We start from the raw sequence: 18,551 nt of genomic DNA on the forward strand, positions 1-18,551 counted from the left end.
CTGAGGTTCATTCAAGCCTAGGCGTTTTCCTGCTGCCTCGGGTTAGAGGGTGGACCTGGCCAGCCGCAGCGGCCAGGTGAGGGCCAGAGCGGGAACGCGGGGGCGGAGCCCTCGGGGCGGAGCCCTCGGGGCGGAGCCGCGGGCGGGCGGGGACGAGGATAGGCGGTGTCAGAGGGGGCGGGGCGGGGCCACGGACCAACGGAGACGGGGATAGGCGGGCGTCCGAGGGGGCGGGGCGGGGCCCTGGCGGCCATGTTGGGGCCCCGCCTTCCGCTTCCGACCGCCTGTTCAGTTACTTTTACTGGCGCCGCGGGAGGTAAGGCTGGGTCCGTGCAGAGGCCCGAGGCCCTGCGCGCACCTGGGTCTCGGGCTGCACGCGGGCTCCGCGGGGCCCGGGCGGGGGCGGGGGCGGGGCTGGCGCCGCGGCCGCCGGCGAGTCCTGCAGGCGCGAGCGCCGAGTCTGCAGGAGGCCGAGGGCATTGGGCACTGGGCGGGGACTGTGTCCCGAATTCCTGTCAGTTCCCCGGGATTCCACGAGTGTGTTACTCGCGGCGCTCGGGCGTGCCGTACCCGAGAGGCAGCTGTGGTTTGTCAGGTGTCCGCTGCACGTGCACAGATTTTCCCAAAATGTACACCCAGTGTATTGAGCAAACAGGCCACAAAGCGCGTCATTGGTCGCCCCAGGTGCCTGGTTCCGGCAGAGCGGCGGCCACCCGGGCTGCGCCCGCGTCTGGGACCCCTCAGGACTGGGCGTGTTGCCGGTGCGGTTGGAGTCCCGCAGTGGCCTGGGGGACTCTCCGATGGCTTCGCCCAGGTGGCGTGAGCAGACTTTGTCAGAGGTCATTTGTGGATCCGGGAGTAACACTAGCTGACATTTGTGGGCATATCATAGTCAGCGGTGCTTTCTAAGCAGTATTTGAATTAACTCATTTAGTCTCGGAAACAACACTATCAAATCCATCGAAGTGTGCAAGATGACATGGATTGCCCAAAGTCACTAGAGTACGTGGTGAAGCCAGAATTTGAACCTGGAGGGGTCGGCCCCAGCACCTGCTCTAAAAACGTTGCATCGTGGCCTTGAGCAAAGCCACCCAGTGGAAGCTTCCAGACGATACTAGAAATCTACACAGTGGACTTCAACTAACGTAGAATAGAAAGTGCGGCCAGAAAAATAGTGTGAGACCATGGAAGGCAAGTTTAAGAGCCCAGTGAGGGTGTTTGGAGTCCATGGGTGCCATATCTTCCCCCAGGATAAGTGAAACATTCATTTATGGGCAAGCTGGCTGAGTTTTTACAAAGGGAGAGAGACTGTGCTTCGCACACAGTTAAAGTGGGACGGAAGTGTGTGTGGAGGTGGCTAAGCATGTCCCGTCTGATGGTGACTGTGGACAACAAGCCAACCACGTTTTTTAAATTGACAGAATAAACTTAACACTACCAGGCACTTAACAATGGTTAAGACCGTGAATTTTATGCTATGATTTTTAATCACAGTTTTAAAAAACAGTGGCTAACAACCCCCTCTTGGCCGTGTTAAGCCTGAAAATGGGACACATATGTATCCATTGAGCAGGCTGCCACACAGGTTTGATTTTGGGGGGACACACGAGAGGGAAACAGAAGAGGAGGCTGAGTTTTCATTTCTCGTGTTTACTTAGGATGGTGACAGCAGGAAGGCAAAGAAGGGGTAACTTCAAGACGTTTTAAACAGGTTAGGCAAGACAGGCGTGGGTACAAAGAAAGACAAAGAAAGGAAAGAAAAAAAAATGGTTTGAGGGTAGGAGATAAGCTTAATGTTAGATACCCCGAGTTTTACCAGCCACCTGCACATCTTAGAGGGATCCATCCAGAAATTCAAATTCTGGCACTAATGCTTGAGAATGATTGGATCTAGATAAGCAGCTTTCGACTCTTCCACCGGCAAGGTGTGGTTGACACTTGGGGAACGGGAGTTAGCGAGAAGAGAACGAGGGAGTTAGGGAGAAGAGGAGGAGCGGAAGAGAAAAACCCAGGTTCTGAGTTTTCACCGAGGAGAGGGTCTGGACAAGGACGTGACCGCCAGCAGCTCAGTCATCCAGCGATGCTGGGGTGACCTGGGTAGGAAGGACGTGGAGACGTGTGGACCACTGACGAGTCCCGTGGGAAGCAGGAAAGAATGGGTGCAGATGCAAAGAGCAGACTTCTGGAGGCAGGTGACGTTTAGTTTCAACAAGTAGCAGGAAGGACAGTAAGATTGGACAGTGTGGCCTTTTCGGGAAGTATGTGCTTTGTGGACAAGGACAACTTTCCCTAGTTTTTACCTGATGGCCTGGCGCGCACAGTGGGTGCGCTGGGAGAACCCGTGTTCTCTGAAGAATACTGTCGTTCGTCTCCTTGACTGTCCAGGAAAATCAGGTCGCTCCCACTGGCACTGTGACATTGTTTTTGTTTTGGGCTTTTCTTGGGAAGGAGTTTGTTTTGGTTTTTGTTATTCTACCCTACTCTGTCACTCCATTTCTCCCACAAACTCTGTTCTAGAACTTACATGCAACATCTGTAAGACGGATGACACCGCGTACGTACGGTGTAAGTGGCTGTTTATTTACTTGTTGGTCTGTTTGCGTAGGTCACTGGAGCATCAGTCCTGAGCCCGGTCGGCTTCCCACTGGGTCATCCTTTCTAGCCGGTCCGCACAGTCGGCCTCACTCCTCGCCTCTCCTCCCGGTTTCCTCCCGACGATGTTACAAGTCTGGCCTGCAGCTCTCGGCTGGGCAGATCCCGGCGTTTTAACCTTCCTCTCCTTTTCTGGTCCTCCCTCCTGTTTTCTTCACCCTCAGGAGTGGACTACCTCTCCTACTTCCAAATGATACTTTAAAACTTTTTAAAAATAATTTTATTTTAAAGGAAAAGAAGATAAACTGTGTTCGTGGGCATCTTATTCCAGCCCAAGTCGTTGACTAGACACCAGGCAAAGCAGGTGTCCGGGTAACGACGTGAATGGCCAAGGGGCGGGGGCGGAGCTGCCTCGTCAGCCACGTCTTTCACGCTGCGGGATGGGGAGGCAGCCACCCGCTTCAGGAGAACTGAGTGTCTTCTCTGCTGGGATGATTAATCTGTTGTATGTGATTGTGTAACCTTTGCTGTGAAAGGTTTGTCCCGTTTATAAACCAGTTGGTGTTTTTTTTCCAGGACCATCTACCCTTTGGTGCAGACAGAAGAGCAAGTAGCAGTTGGACAGGTGCGTTTACGTTTTATTTCTTGTGTGTTACCTGGAAAGTTGAATGAGAAACCTAATAATGTGCTTTGAAACATTTTGCTCATAAAAAATGTAGTGGAAAATGTAAATCACCTAGTGTGCCATGTCATAAATCAGAGTGTATCGCATCTAGTTCTTAGCTTACGTCCTGTTTTTTACTGGGCTTCTCTTTTTTCTTGATTTGTAACTGAGGGTAGTTTCTAAAATGGGTGGTTAGAGAAAAAAACTTTAAAGCTTTTGTTTTATTTTAATCTACTTTATCTATTTATCTACTTTAATCTGTTTTACTTTTAATTTTTAAAAGGCAATATTTTGTTGTATAAATGTACCATAGCTGTTTTATCTACTCACCTACCTATAGACACTTGGGCTGCTTCCAAATTTGGCTATTGTAATGATGCTGCAGCGATCATAGGGTGCACACAGTCTTCCAAATTAGTGTTTCAGGTTTACACAGTGGAATATAACTCAGCTGTAATAAAGAAGACAGTTTCACCCTGTTCGACAGCACGGGTGGACCCGGAGAGCATTATGCTCAGTGAAGCAAGCCCGTCAGAGACACACAAGTGCCCCGTGACTCCACATATGTGTGGAATCTAATGAACAGAATAAACTCACAAACAAAATAGAGACAGACTCACAAATGGGGAGCAGGCTGACAGCTCTGGGGGTGGGGGAGGGTTGTTAGGGGGGTGCAGGGGTGGAGCCAAAAAGAAAAGAACTCACAGACATGGACAACAGTGTGGTGACTGCCGGGTGCGGGGGGTGGCAGACGGTGGAGGTGGAGCAGGGTATAGGGTGATAGATGGTAATGAAAAAATACAATAAGAAATGAACTATTAAAAATAATGTAAACAAACAGTATTTTAACTTTGTTTTCTCTGATTTTGAATTTGAATAAAGAACAGAGGAAGTAGACTAGTTGTACTTTACTAAAGTGAACCACCAAGCATAGGGGTGATAAAGGATGATAAGCTGATGTTTAAAACTTTCACATAATAGGTGGTAAGAAGTGAAAAGGTTAGTTACTCATTATTTCAACAACCGATCCGTAGGTGCTTGTTGGGCACGAGAGACAGCCTTGGTGCCCAGGGTGCTGGGAAAAGACAAACGGTCCCTGCCAGGTGTAAGAAAATAGGGTTTCCTCGTGGGCTGATTCAGCAAATCGGTGTTATTCCTGGGTCACGTGGGTCTGTGTTAAAGTTAGGCGTCTGCTCATTATGTAAGGTAGGATCATGAACAAGAAGAGCGAAAGCTAATATTCAATAATTAATAACATCTAGGGAGCGGTTTATTGTTTAAGAATTTGTCTTTTACGCATTAGAAGCATACATTTGCAAATAGAAGGTGATTGCCCTGTGTGTAATTAAGGTACCTTAATCCTACAAACTTAGTCAATCTTAGAGTGCCAAAGAAAATGTATTGAGGGACCTTCTCCGGAGGCAGGAGAGCTCAGCCACGGAGAGCAGGTGGCAGGGGGGTGGGGGGGGGCACACTTTCTGGGTCAAATCCCAGCTTTCCGATGCAAATCTCCGTATTTGGATCTGTGGAGTGGATTACTTCAAGGCAGGATTGAAACTGACCTTACCGAGAATTTTGCAAAGACATTTCCACAATTAGCTTTTTAAGGTTATTGTTACACACCTTTGAGGAATAACCCCAGTACCGCGACTGGCCAGCACGCAGAACCGTGCACTGAAAAGCTGGCGGCCCGAGTGGCCCCTCCACCTGTGGGGGGGGGGGGCGCAGGGGGCCCTCCCCTGAGAGCTCCCGGTCAGAACTGGTCTGGTTCCTCCTTGCTCCATAAGCACCCAAGATACAGATGGTTTTTGAATGTTTTATAACTAAAAAATGAATGTATGGTATTTTCACATTTAAGTTTAAAATTATTTATGAAAATTGAAAAGATTTGTGGGACAGCGAAGAATTCCCAAACTTCAAAATTTCCCGATGCCAGGCTGCACATCTCATTCACTTGGAACAGCTTCACCTTTTCCCAGGTGGCTTGTTTTCAGGGGGAAAAGGATGGTCTAAAAGTTGGGCTTCCATCTCCCGGAAAAACTCTCATAAGATGAGTACTTTCATGTGGTTTAACACATAGAAGAGTGGCCGTCACACTGGGAGTGTTCAGTAAGTGTTATCTGTTGTTGTTGTTGTTATCAACATCATTATGGTTACATCACTTTCCTCCTGTGTTAAGATCAACCATAATCAGTCACGCCAATTCCTTGACTCCTTTGTTAGTTATACTTATCGGGTAAGCTATTAACAAGTTTTAATCTTCTACACTAAAGTAGTCAAAGGTATAAGGGGGGCAAATGGTAATGGAAAAAAAGAGAATAAAAATAATGTTAAAAAAGTCAATTATTAACTTATTTATACTCTTCTTTTTTTTCTATTTTTTTATTTTAATCATTGTACAAGTAGAGTTTTCTCCCTTTTACTCCCATTCCAGCCCACCCACCCAATACTCTGCCTCTTTCTAAAAAGAATTGGAGGCAGTCCACACACACACACACACAGCTTGTTAATAAATTGGTAACGACATACCAAAGTATACAGATTTTTTAAAGTGGTAACAAATGAAACTGTTTGAAAGTTGAGTCAGTTTCTTAATGTTATCTATTAGAGAAAATTCGCATGTGAAGAAGTCCAAGTGAAAAACTTGTTGTATGTTTGAGTAGCTTATCGGAAAACAGGTTTCTTTCAAATTTTTCAGGAACGAATTCTGTAGAAATTAATGAGCTTAATCTTCCCTAATAGGGAGAGAATGGCATTGAAACAGATTTCCAGCAACAAGTGCTTTGGGGGATTCCAGAAAGTTTTTGAACATGACAGGTAACTACTAAGATACGATTTAAGTATTTCTTACTCCCTTCCATCTGTTTGATTCTGTAAGACCGTGAAAGGTTATTGTTGCATGAATTACTGTTTACACGGAAATATATTTTTAATCAAAATTATCTAGCCTTGATATTAATGATTTTAATAAAACGTTAGTGATAAAGAGCAAATGAAGAATGTGGCACATTTCAGTGCCGTGAGCAAACAGGTAATTTAAGATCTTTACCATTTAGTTTCTATAAAATTTTATACTTTTTTTTTTGGAAACAAACAGTTTTTCTTTTAATAATATGAGTGCTACACTGAGGATATTACAACTTTTTTAAAAATTTACTCTGGCCAAAATGACAGCTTCATGCTCAGCACAGGCTCCGGTTGGTTAATAGGGAACTCTGCTGAGCTGAAGAATTACCCCATTCTGTAAGGGCCAGGGTAAAAGGTCTGTCTAGAAGGTATCCAGCCACGTACTATGGAAAATAAAGACATTTATTGAAGAAGATACCAGATACAAGAAACATTGTACATAAGACTATGACACCTCAGTCCCCATCAAGGTAGGCACTTGGGACCTCACACACTTCTCCCAGCCGCCATCAGCTGCCCTGTCGTATTTTCCTGAATCTCATCGATGGTCAGAAAACCCTTCCCTTTCAAAGGTGATTTTAGTTTGGGGAAAAGCCAGAAGTCACAGGGCGTCAAATCTGGGCTGTAGGGAGGCTGAGTCACCTGAGTGATTTGATGTTTAGCCAAAAAAAAAAAAACTCTGTCCGAGATGCGATGCATGAGTGGGCATGTTGCCTTAATGAAGCTGCCGGTCACCAGCTGCCCACAGCTGGGGCCTTCTGCATCATCCGGGTAGTTTCCGTGGAGGAAGGTTCAAGCTGAATGCAAAATCTGATGCTGAGTCATTGCTCTACTGGCTCAGTCATTTTGAATGTGACGGCCACACAGTGCACGTGCTCGCTCACCAGTGTCTACCGGCCCCATGGACCAGTACAGTGAAGTCCTCCCTGTTCACACATGGACCCTCCCGTCGGCCCTCCTTGGCTGCCAGTTACACCGATCGTATGAACCATTCTCCTTAAATCAACGATGGCTGGACTTTTTCCAGACAGACCCCCGCCTATTCCTTAAACGTTGGTGGAGTCACTTACGTGGGGCATTAAGTCACTTCCATTATGTCTCTGTCCTGACTGATGAGGCGCCTTGACTTGGTGTGACTGTTACAATTACAGTGTGGAGCTGAGCTGCAAAATGAAATTCGCGGTCTACCTGCCGCCCAGGGCGGACACCGGGAAGTGCCCCGCGCTCTACTGGCTGTCTGGTGAGTGCCCGCCTGCGTGTGCCACACGGGGGCGGAGCTCCTCCTCCTCCCCGCCCGGCTCGCGCGTGTGTCCGGCCTCCTGAGTGTGCATTCTGAGCCGTGTGTCAGGGGCATGGGGGCCTGGCGCAGTCTGCACCTGCTGTGTCCCAGGGGGCCTCTCAGGCCCCCCGCACTACCTGCCTTTCACTGCTGATTTGTTTCGGTTTAATTTTGTGTTTAGTGAACCTAAATGTCACCCGTTAAAACTTCTAGGGAGAGGAAGGCCAAGAGCACTGGGGCACAGCTCTCCTCGGGCAGCATGTCCCCCAGGAAAGAACCCTCCCCCCCCACCCCCCAAGTCACCAGTCTCCTTGCAGAAAGGGGACAGGTTAAATTTCATAGGATCCAAACACAGCAGGACTGGGAATCAGGACTAGAAGTCTGTGGATTTCGTACAGTAATGCTTTATACACACATCACCACCCCCACAAATATCCTATTAAATACAAAATCACGTTTTAAAAAAATTATCTTTTTAATTAAATCTATCGGGTGACATCGGTTCATAAAATCATATAGGCTTCAAGTAACTCTGTCATCTGTGTATTGCTTTCTGTGCGCCCCCCCCCCCCCACCCAAAGTGTTTCACCTCTTTCCAGTTAGACCCAGTAACTTAGCAGGAGTGCAAAGTCCTGGACTCCATGGCGAGAGCGTAGGGAAGTTATTGGCCTGGCTCCTGCCTGCCCGAGCATTTCTTCCAGAGACTGCACCACTCACATAGAACAATATCAGGTAAAACCTGGATGTTCGTTAGTGATCATCTCCATACTTGCGAGAGTAATCCTGCCGGTAGAATTGCCTTCATTTCTGAGAGTCTCCAGGTCACTCCCTGCTACCGTGATTAAGAAGTGTGTGTTATAACTACAAAACAAGGTTTTTCCTCTGGTCTCTAAGCAGAGTACACTTCCCACGTGCCAGGCACCGTGTCGCAGACACAGTTCAGAACTCTCTCTGTGTTATTGCAGTTAACCCTCACACCGCCATAGGGGGTAAAAATAGACAATATTACGCGCATTTTTCAAATGAAAGACCTGAGGCCCAGAACAGTGGAGCTACGTGCCTGCGTTTGTTTAGCCAGGAAGTGGCCGAGGGACGTGTGGCACCAGATCCCGTCGGGAGCCCGAAGCCCGTGGTTTCTGCACTGCCGTCCTGCCTCCTTGAACCCATCTGTGGCGTCAGTCCTGGGGGCAGTTCCCCACCGCGGTGGGGCTCTCAGGTCTCGGGGGGCGCTGCCGAGGAGCGCGGTGGCCAGACCAGGACCTGGTTCTCCTCCCATGACTAGTGCGAGTGTGTGTGTGCGCACGGCTTACTGTTCCGTGAACGCCCGGAACACTGCGTCCAGTGAGGCTTGTAACTTCGTGTCCTGTATTCATTAGCTTATCAAATCTCGGCTGGGCAGTCACTTCCTAAGCCTCTGCTGGCTGGTAGGGGAGAGAGAGAAACTTGAAAGTGTTCCGTAGTTAATTTGTACTGCATCGGGCACACCAGCGAGCTTTGGCAGGCAGCACTGCTAGTTAATGAGCAGGGCATTGGGTACCTCCCTGGAGCAGGGCAGTCGGGTTAGGTGCTGTTCAGCTCAGGCGCCTGGGGCCAGCTCGTTCTCGGCCATCCTCCCACCACTCTAGCATTAGACTCCCGTAACCAGAAGTAGCGCATGTCGCCAACCACACAACTAAAAACCACAGAAGTAGGAAAAGTGGCAGAAACAGTCGTAAAAACCGGGGCTAAAACTCAATTTCTCCGTTTAAGGGAGGAGTATGGTGGCCACTGCTCTCTTCTTAGTCCGTTGAGGAATACAGAGATGGTGAGGCTGCATTTTATTGCTATGACCTACTTGTATATGAAAATATTCACTCGTGTTAGGATGACCACAGTATTTTCTCAGTGTGAACAGTTAGGTCTTGATGTAGGAACAGGAACGTGTCTAATTAGCAGGTGTGACAACATTGCCCTCCCTGGGGCTGTTGCGGCGTGTGGTTTGGGCACCACGCGGGTATCCTGCAGCTTGGGAAAGTCTGACCGCCCAGGCACGTCTGGTCCTGAGGGTGTCGGGAACGGAGACTTCAGCGAGCGACTTTCAGAGCACGGCTCTGGGAGCGAGTGTTTCACCCAAGACAGGTCTCAGGCTAACCCTGTGACAAACTGTGTGAGAAGGGGAACCTGAATGTCTTCTTCAGGGTTGTTTCTTAAAAAAAAAAAAAAGAAGAAGCTTTGTGACAATACCAAGTGAGATGGTATTATCCTGAGCTCATATTTTTGATCTTCAGGTTTAACATGCACGGAACAGAATTTCATATCGAAGTCTGGCTTCCATCAGGCCGCCTCCGAACACGGACTTGTGGTCGTTGCTCCGGACACCAGCCCCCGTAAGTGCCCTCACCCCGGGGTCCTTCGTGAGACCCAGGCCTCAGGGAGACAGTGCAGACACTGGGGCGTCCTTCCATGCTCTCGCTGTCTCTCTGTCTTTCAAATGGCATCGTGACACAACCAGCTGCTTACACACTTTCCCTGCGACTGGTGAGCCGTCTTGCCACAAGACGGTTGTGTTTCCTCATCGCCGCTGGTCGTCAAATAATCATACGGTTTAAAAGGTAGTGGTTTCGCTGTACATGGTTAGAATGTTTATATTAGAGAACATTGAACTTCGGGCAGCCTGAACCCATCAGGTCGATAAACTTGTTTCGTGACCCTAGGAGTCTCAGGAAATGAAATTTACATGCCAGCTGAAACTTATCTAGGGATAAACTTTTAAAATACAAAGATTTGGTTTTAAAAAGGATAGAATTTGCTGAAGATCATGCACGAACTCTTTGGTTAGATGCCAAACCTCGTGTCCCTGCACGGGGCGGCTGAGAGCCACGCAGAGGTCACTCCCCTGGGACTGCTCCACCTGTTCCTGTCCCTCTCTCCGGCACGGCCGTGGCTGGCTGCTCAACCACATGCGAGACGCACAACAAAACCTAAAGGCCTGGAAAGGAACACAGGAAGACCCGGTGCGGGGTGGGCGGGTATGGGAAACACGGCGCAACAATGATTCTAAGCCTGTGAGGAGCCCCGCCCCGCCCCACCCGTGACCGTGACCTGAGCAGAAGCATTTTGTCCCCTGCTCCTTCTGAGACCACGGCGGTGAACAGATTACGGACGCGTGGGCACTGGGGGAGGGGGTCATCGGAGAAGGGATCTGGACGCGGTTCTGACGGGTGGAAAGAGGACGGAGGCCCTGAGCCGGGTGAGGCGGACAGGGCAAGTGCGGTTCCGGGCGCACCGCGGGGCCGCAGCAGCGGGGAGAGCGGGCGGCCCCACTCGGGGGGCCGGGCAGTGTGTGTGCCCCCACAGGCAGAGGACTGGGCCGCTCTGCCGAGGGGCGGGAACCGCAGGGCTGTCCCTTCGCGTCCGCAGGCGGCTGCGGCATCGCGGGGGAGGAGGACAGCTGGGACTTCGGCACCGGCGCGGGCTTCTACGTCGACGCCACCGAGCAGCCTTGGAAGGCGAACTACCGGATGTACTCCTACGTGACGCGGGAGGTGACTCGCTCATGTCGTGTCGTGGTGGCCCGGGGGGGCTGCCGGAACGAACCTCGGTGTGGGGCAAAGAGTCCTTCTAGTGCTGAGGATTCTGCTTAAGATTATTTATTTATTTTCAGACAGAGGGGAAGGGAGGGAGAGAGGGAGAGAAACATCAATGTGTGGTTGCCTCTCCTGCGCCCCCTACTGGGGAATTTGGCCTGCAACCCAGACATGTGCCCTGACTGGGAATTGAACTGGTGACCCTTTGTGTCACAGTCCGGTGCTCAATCCACTGAGCCACACCAGGCTAGGCAAACCCTGAGAATTTTTAACTAGAATATGGTACAGATTTACTGATTGGTGAAAATTCCAGAGTTTACCACTACTGGCATTTAAATGAACACTAAATACAATTTTTTTTAAAAAACTTCAGTTCATGCCATTGTAAGACTGTGATTTAGAAGTATTGATCATGGTATTATTTTGCATAACTGAAAAAGTCTCACTTTCTCTCATCTCTTGTGTCACGCTATTAAAATTTTTTTTAGCTTCCCCAACTCATCAATGCCAACTTTCCAGTGGACCCCCAAAGGATGTCTGTTTTCGGCCACTCCATGGGAGGCCACGGGGCCCTGATTTGTGCTTTGAAGAACCCTGGGAAATACCGAGTAAGGTCACCGGTGCTCCTAGGGGCAAATGTCTCCCCTGGGTAGTATAATACTGGGGACTTTTGAAGATTGGAATCATGGTTTATCGTGGTGTTGAGACTGATCTTGTCTAGAAGTGTGGAGAATGGCAAGAGGCTGTGGGGAAGGGAGGGGCATGAAGTCCGACCACACAGCGTGTGCCTGCCACAGGGTCAGAAGCATAAGCATTCAGTCACAGCGGCTTCTTGTCAGCCTTCCTGTTAGTCAGGGGTTATTTTTTTACTTTTTTAAAAAAGATTCTACTTATTTTTTTAGAGAGAGGGGGAGGGAGGGAGGGAGAGAAACTTCCATGTTTGAGAGAGAGACAGAAATCGCTTGACGATCACAGACCCCCAGCTGGGACTGAACCGAAACCCAGGCTTGTGCCCCGACCAGGAATTGAACTGGCGACCTTTCGGTTTACAGAATGACCAGCACACTGAGCCACACCAGTCAGGGCTACTACACATATTAAAAAAAAAATTGCATCTTACATGTCATTGCTTCAATTCAAACTGTAGTTTCCTAGGCATTTTTTCCCTAAAGGTTATTCTTGACTAATGTTATGGTGGCAATATCTATCATGGACTTATACTTTTACCAGGAATATCTTTGACTTTGGTTTTCTGAGGGAGAAGATACCCATGACTTATACAAGTTTAAGAATTGTGTTTTCCATGCCTCTGATGAAAACTGGAGTGCAGCTTCATTGAAAATATTTCTCGCAGCCTTCCTGTTCATTCATTGGAAGCTGTGCTCCCTTGCTGTTTGCTTGAATGAGCCGGGTGGGGATCACCCCGCAGGGAGAGTGTCACCCGCGCAGCACGCACGGGGCAGAAAGGGGGCCCGAAGCGGTGGCGCATCGTCCTCTGCCTGCCTCTGTCTCTGGACCCGCAGGGCGGCCGGTCAGAGGCCTCGAGAGCTGTCTAATCCGTTGTGTTCGCTTAGGAAGGACTTCTAGCCATTTGAGGGGCGCTTCTGGGAAATGGAAATACTTCTCGCAGCAGTTTCCATGGCAGCAGAGTTTCCATTTGATAAGCTTTATTATGAAGTGAATGATTTGATGGCATGATGGTGGGTTTTGAAAATAAGGGCTTTATTCTGTGTGCGTGTGTGTGTGTGTGTGTGTGTGTGTGTGGCAATCACATTTATTGTGTTTGAGGGAGACAGTCAAACTTCATTGAATTTTTGTCCTTTGGAAAAGCCAGTAGACAAAAGAACCGTAACACTGGGAAGCAGTCTGAAGCGGAGGGATTCCCTCTCTGCACTTCACCCCGGGACTTTCTTGTTACGCCGTGGTGCTGCGACCGGCAGCGTGGCAGGGAGCACGGAACTGTATGGCGTTACAAATCCTGCCACGTTTAGGGGCGCTGCTCAGTGCTTTCTTGGCACAGTTCCAGAGAAATAATGTCTCAGATCTAACAACATGTGTCGGATTTAAAAAAGTAGAAATTGAGTGTAAAATTACATCCAGGCCTTATGTAATGAAAGTGTAATGTATCACTTTGCACTATTTTAGCACCTCTAGTTTTATTAGCTCTCTCAACAGAACACACAAAAGATGTGCTACGGAGAGAGCTACAGTTTAAGCTCATAATGTAGCAAAAGGAATACTGTTCACGGTGGTTTTCAGGGCATGTCAGAGTTTATAAGCAAGTTGCAAATGTCCATATTTTATTTAGCAACATATAACTTGTTTTTTATTTTTTTTTCTAAAGTCTGTGTCAGCATTTGCTCCAATTTGCAATCCAGTGGCTTGTCCTTGGGGCAAAAAGGCCTTCGGTGGGTATCTGGGTGCAGACCAAAGTCAGTGGAAGGTAGGTACTGGTGGCTGTCTCCACATCCATGTGAAGTTTTCAGATGGATCCCACAGCTGCGCACTACAGGCATTATCTCTGGCCCACTAAGTTAAGGATCCAGATTACAAATAATCAGCAAAAGTGTAAATATAGAACAATAACAAAACACTTACTTCCCACTTGTCTGAATTATGGCCGGTATTCTGCAGCTACATTCTTTTCCTGCTGATGGTCAATTTATGTTGCTTCTAAATTAACATTACTTCTGTATTCGCATTCCCCAAAATACCACATAGTATTACTAAATTTAGATTTGCCTTTTATTAACTAGAGCTCCATTATGTACAATAGGAGCCATGAGACCTGGCTTTTTCATGATTTTGTGTATCTTTTTCAAAATCCATCACCTCTCAGATTTGAATTTTAAGTTCCAGATTGAAAAGTCTTTAAAAATAGACACTGTGTCATGCGCATTTATGAGAATATATTCCCCACAGCAAGACGACTTTTCGAGCACAGACACGGACGCTGCGGAATGAAAATAAAAACAGTGCTTTCTCCTGAGACTCGGCTTATTCCTTGTAGAAACGGGCCGTTTGCAAACTCCAAGAGTCTGAGCATTTTACAATGAACTTGTCACCCTGTGCCCGTTAACAAGTAGATAAAATTGTAACCAGCGGCAGCTGCTCAGATAAGGAATTTGAGGAGTAGTTAATGGGATTCAGGCTCATAAAGTCAGGTCCTCCTGAAAGTTCAACCTTCCGTGCCGTGAACAGAGGGCAGTGGGGCTGAAGGTATTTACAGCTGGAGTCAGAGCTAAAAAAAGACCGGAAAACAGACTATTTATTTGAAATAGAGAATATTGGGGAATAGAAGAAGATTAAGAAACTTGAAGAAATAGTTTGTGGAGGGTTTTACAGGAAAATATGTTTATTGTTATTATTATTATTATTATTATTATTATTACTTTTGAGCTGGGAGGCACTTCAGAACCTTAAAGGTTTAAAGGAACAAAGGCCACACGTGCTTGAGAAACGGGATTCTCGCCAGTGGCCTCGGACTGCCTGAAAGGAAGGGGCGGGGCCGCCGCTGGGCAAGGGTTCTGAACACCTTGTAAGAAAGATCCGGGCCAGCCAGAGTGGAAGCCAGCTGAAGAGCACGTTTCCAGTGTCATCGGCCTGGGGGTTTAACTGACGTTAAATTCCGGTGGGGTTCTACCCTAGGACACCCTGAGGTACGCGTTTCTGGGCACTTGTGGGCTCATCTGCAGTGTTCCTCTTTTTCCAGGCTTACGATGCTACCCACCTGGTGAAGTCCTACCCAGGGACTCAGCTGGACATACTGATCGACCAGGGAAAAGATGACCAGTTTCTCTCTGATGGGCAGCTGCTGCCCGACAACTTCATAGCCGCCTGTACAGACAAGAAAATCCCTGTCGTGTTCCGATTGCAAGAGGCGAGTACTGGGAGACCTCAGCTTGTTCTGAAGAGGAATCAGAAAGCAAGATTCCAAGGGCTTTTTAAATTCTACCATAGAATCTGAAATGCTGCCTCTAGTGAGATAGCTTTTAATTCATAGGAAGACACTTAAAACAGAAGCCTTTCTATTCTGTTAGTGATCTCTAAGACCAGATTCCATAGAAATACGAAAGCTTTTGGTGCTGAAAAGTGTTCATAGTTTTCTGACCCACTGCACAAAGAGTAAATATTAGGAAGCTTAGTACTCGAGTGGCACTTAGTCACCAGCATCCCTGGGAACACCTGTCCTTACGCATGCAGCTGTGACAGCAGTGGGATGGGGAGGGCGAGTGCCCGCCTCACGTCACGTGCACACCTTGGCCTCCGAAGCTGTGCGCCGTGTGTGTCTCACACGTGCGCTCTGCACTGCCTGAATTACATGCCAGTCTATTCGTTGTGCTGCTTGGTGTTTCTAGTTGTTTAAGTATAATTAATGAATTTCAAATGCTTTTGACTTCCGGCCAAGATGGAGGAATAGATAGATACCCTGTGCCTCCTTGCACAACCCAAGGGAGGACAACAAATTTAAAAACAAAAAACAACCAGATCTGCCAGAAAATCGAACTGCATGGAAGTCCGACAACCAAGGAGTAAAGAAGAAACACTCACCCAGACCGGCAGGAGGGGCAGAGACGGGCAGAGGGGACACCCAGCAAAGCGTCAGCTGGAGGATCTGGGGTCCCACACTTGCATGCGGATAAACCGGGAGGAACAACTGGGGAGCAAGACAGACCACAACCCAGGGCTCCAGTGGGGAAATAAAGCCTCAGACCTCTGACTGAAAACACCTGTGGGGGGTTGAGGCAGCACGAGAAACTCCCAGCCTCACAGAAGAGTCTGTGGGAGACCCACAGGGTCGTAGAACATGCACAAACTCATCCCCCCAGAATCAGCACCAGAAGGGCCCACTTTGTTTGTACGTAGTGGGGGAAGTGACTGAAATCCGGCAGAGAGCAGAGCAAGCAGCACTGTCCCCTCTTGGCTCTTCCCCACATACAGTGTCACAACGCAGCCACTGGCTGCTCCGCTCTGGTGAACACCTAAGGCTCCACCCCTCACTATGTAACAGGTGTGTTGAGACAAAAAATAATGGCCCAAATGAAAAAACAGATCAAAGCTCCAGAAAAAATACAGCTAAGTGACAAAGAGATAGCCAACCTATCAGACACAGAGTTCAAAACACTGGTCATCAGGATGCTCTCAGAATTGGTTGAGTATGGTCACAAAATAGAGGAAAAAGTGAAGGCTATGAAAAATGAAATAAAGGAAAATGTATAGGGAACCAACAGTGATGGGAAGGAAACTGGGACTCACATTAACAATTTGGACCAGAAAGAAGAAATAAACATTCAGCCAGAACACAATGAAGAAACAAGAATTCAAAAAAAATGAGGAGAGGCTGAGGAACCTCCAGGACAACTTTAAATGTTCCAATATCTGAATCATAGGGGTGCCACAAGGAGAAGAGGAAGAGCAAGAAATTGGAAACTTTTGAAAATGTAATGGAGAACTTCCCCAATCTGGCAAATACACTTCTAGGAAGTCCAGGAAGCTCAGAGAGTCCCAAAGAAGTTGGATCCAAGGAGGAACACACCAAGGCACATCACAATTTTGTTAGCCAAGATTAAAGATAAGGGGAGAATCCTAAAAGCAGCAAGAGAAAAGGACACATTTACCTAAAAGGAGTTCCCGTAAGAGTATCAGCTGATTTCTCCAAAGAAACCTTGCAGGCAAGAAGGGACTGGAAAGATGTGTTCCAAGTCATGAAAGGCAAGGACCTACATCCAAGATTGCTCTATCCAGCAAAGCTATCATTTGGAATGGAAGGGCAGATAAAGTACTTCTCAGATAAGGTCAGGTTAAAGGAGTTCATCATCACCAAGCCTTTATATGAAATGTTAAAGGTACTTACCCAAGAAAAAGAAGAAGATCAAAAACTATGAACAGTAAAATTACAACAAACAACTATCAACAACTGAACCTAAAAAACAAACTAATCCAGCAACTAGAACAGGAACGCATCACAGAAATAGAGATCACACAGAGTTACCAGCAGGGAGAGAGAGGGAAAAGGTACAGGGAGTAAGTAGCATAGATGGTAGGCAGAACATAGACAGGGGGAGGTTAAGAATGGTACAGGAAATGGAGAAGCCAAAGAACCTATATGTACGACCCATGGACATGAACTAAAGGGGGGAATGTGGGGTGGGAGGGGGTGTGCAGGGTAGAGGAGGGGAATCAAGGTGGGGAATGGGACAATTGTAATAGCATAATCAATAAAATATATTTTAAAAATGTTTTGCAAATTTTCCTTGACTAAAATACCCTTGACTGTTTTACTCCTCACTCACCTGCCTCACATGTCACATTTTCTCTCTGCTTCATGGTTGTTTTCAAGAGTTTGTTAACTTTTTACCCAGTTCGATTCATTGCTAAAGGATGTCAGAGTTTAATGAATCCTCCTTTTTCCTTCAACAGAGATGCGCCATGCTTTTACTGTGCAGGTGGATTTCGTAATATGCTTGATGAGGACTGTTTGATTTACCAAACACAATAGACCATTTACGTGTTTTCATGCTCACTGTCTATACTGTTGGTGTATGCTCATTTGGTATTTTAACGGTACCTTTCGTATTGGTGTTTGTGCACCTCTTCTGTGAGTTGAAACTTCATGTCCGTGTTCCTAAGCTCTCTAAATTCTGATTCTCTTAGTCCGTATTGGTAGGATCGTATGTTTACCTTCCATTCAGTTGTGTCGTTTCCTCTTTGCACAGAAATGGCAGCATCTGGAAACCAGGCTTTGCAGAGTGATTGTTTTGTCTTAGTTTTGCTGCTCTTTTAATTAATGTTCAGCGAAAATGTTAAACTACCGTATAAGCTTGATTCGGAGTATAAACCTCCCTCATATTGTACTGTTTTGACCCTAAGCACGCTAAGGGAAGTGAGAGATACATGTAATGTGTCTGAACGGCCGATCCGTGTCTTATCGCCTCTGCTTCGTCTCCTAGGGCTATGACCACAGCTACTACTTCATCGCCACCTTCATCACCGACCACATCAGACACCACGCGAAATACCTGAACGCTTGAAAACGTCCGAGAAGAGACTCTCTTGGGGATTATACGAATTGTAATAAACAGAATTACAAGGGGGAAAAAGATTTCAAAACATTGTATTTCACAATGCTAAAACGCCTCATTCTGTAGCTAAATCACCTTCTGAATAAAGACGTGAAACCTGCTTCTGACGTTCGGAGTTATTTGACCCCAGCGCTCACACGGGCGATCTTCACTACTTCCCAGCTCTGTCGGGGTCGTTTGGCGGTCGTTGCCGTCGGGAGCCAGGTCACAGAGCGCGACTGGAGCCCCCCTCAGATCACAGGACGCTAGCTCTGGGCGGAGAAGAGGACTGAAAGGTAATGGAGCAAATCTCCCCCTTCCCAGACCTGGAGCCTCCGAAGGCGCACACGGTCTCCACCGTGTCCGCGGGTAGGTGTCTGGTGCCTGGCCGCTGGTCGGCATTTCGTAATCATTCGTCAGCTCTGCGTCGGAAACCTCAGTTCTTCGTGGGGCAGCTAGGGGTAGAGGCCAGATTTCCTAAA

The 18,551-nt window shown here is 47.7% G+C and overlaps 1 protein-coding gene across 4 annotated transcripts; it reads left to right on the forward strand.

The window, feature by feature from the left end:
• Positions 1-224: 224 nt before the first annotated feature.
• Positions 225-18,191, forward strand: ESD (esterase D). 4 transcript variants are annotated; one of them, XM_028526824.2, is made up of 10 exons: positions 225-316; positions 3,169-3,217; positions 5,999-6,073; positions 7,315-7,403; positions 9,710-9,808; positions 10,842-10,966; positions 11,497-11,616; positions 13,353-13,451; positions 14,721-14,888; positions 17,959-18,191. In XM_028526824.2, exons 3-10 carry the CDS (start codon positions 6,006-6,008, stop codon positions 18,037-18,039), a joined length of 849 nt encoding a protein of 282 aa, XP_028382625.1. In that variant the 5' UTR covers positions 225-316; positions 3,169-3,217; positions 5,999-6,005; the 3' UTR covers positions 18,040-18,191. The 4 variants fall into 4 exon arrangements, with proteins under 4 accessions (XP_028382625.1, XP_035867099.1, XP_035867100.1 ...); XM_036011206.1 differs by having other exon boundaries at positions 233-316; positions 5,955-6,073; XM_036011207.1 differs by lacking the exon at positions 3,169-3,217 and having other exon boundaries at positions 240-316.
• Positions 18,192-18,551: the final 360 nt, after the last annotated feature.

This window comes from Phyllostomus discolor, chromosome 11, assembly GCF_004126475.2.
Source record: "Phyllostomus discolor isolate MPI-MPIP mPhyDis1 chromosome 11, mPhyDis1.pri.v3, whole genome shotgun sequence".
Lineage (NCBI taxonomy): Eukaryota > Metazoa > Chordata > Mammalia > Chiroptera > Phyllostomidae > Phyllostomus > Phyllostomus discolor.

Excerpts from the sequence above, each read along its gene's own strand:
- ESD (XM_036011206.1), top strand. The coding sequence starts at position 5,976 with ATGAGCTTAATCTTCCCTAATAGGGAGAGAATGGCATTGAAACAGATT. Across the intron at positions 13,452-14,720 it reads CAGACCAAAGTCAGTGGAAG|GCTTACGATGCTACCCACCT; the intron begins GTAGGTACTGGT and ends CTCTTTTTCCAG. Across the intron at positions 14,889-17,958 it reads TCGTGTTCCGATTGCAAGAG|GGCTATGACCACAGCTACTA; the intron begins GCGAGTACTGGG and ends TTCGTCTCCTAG.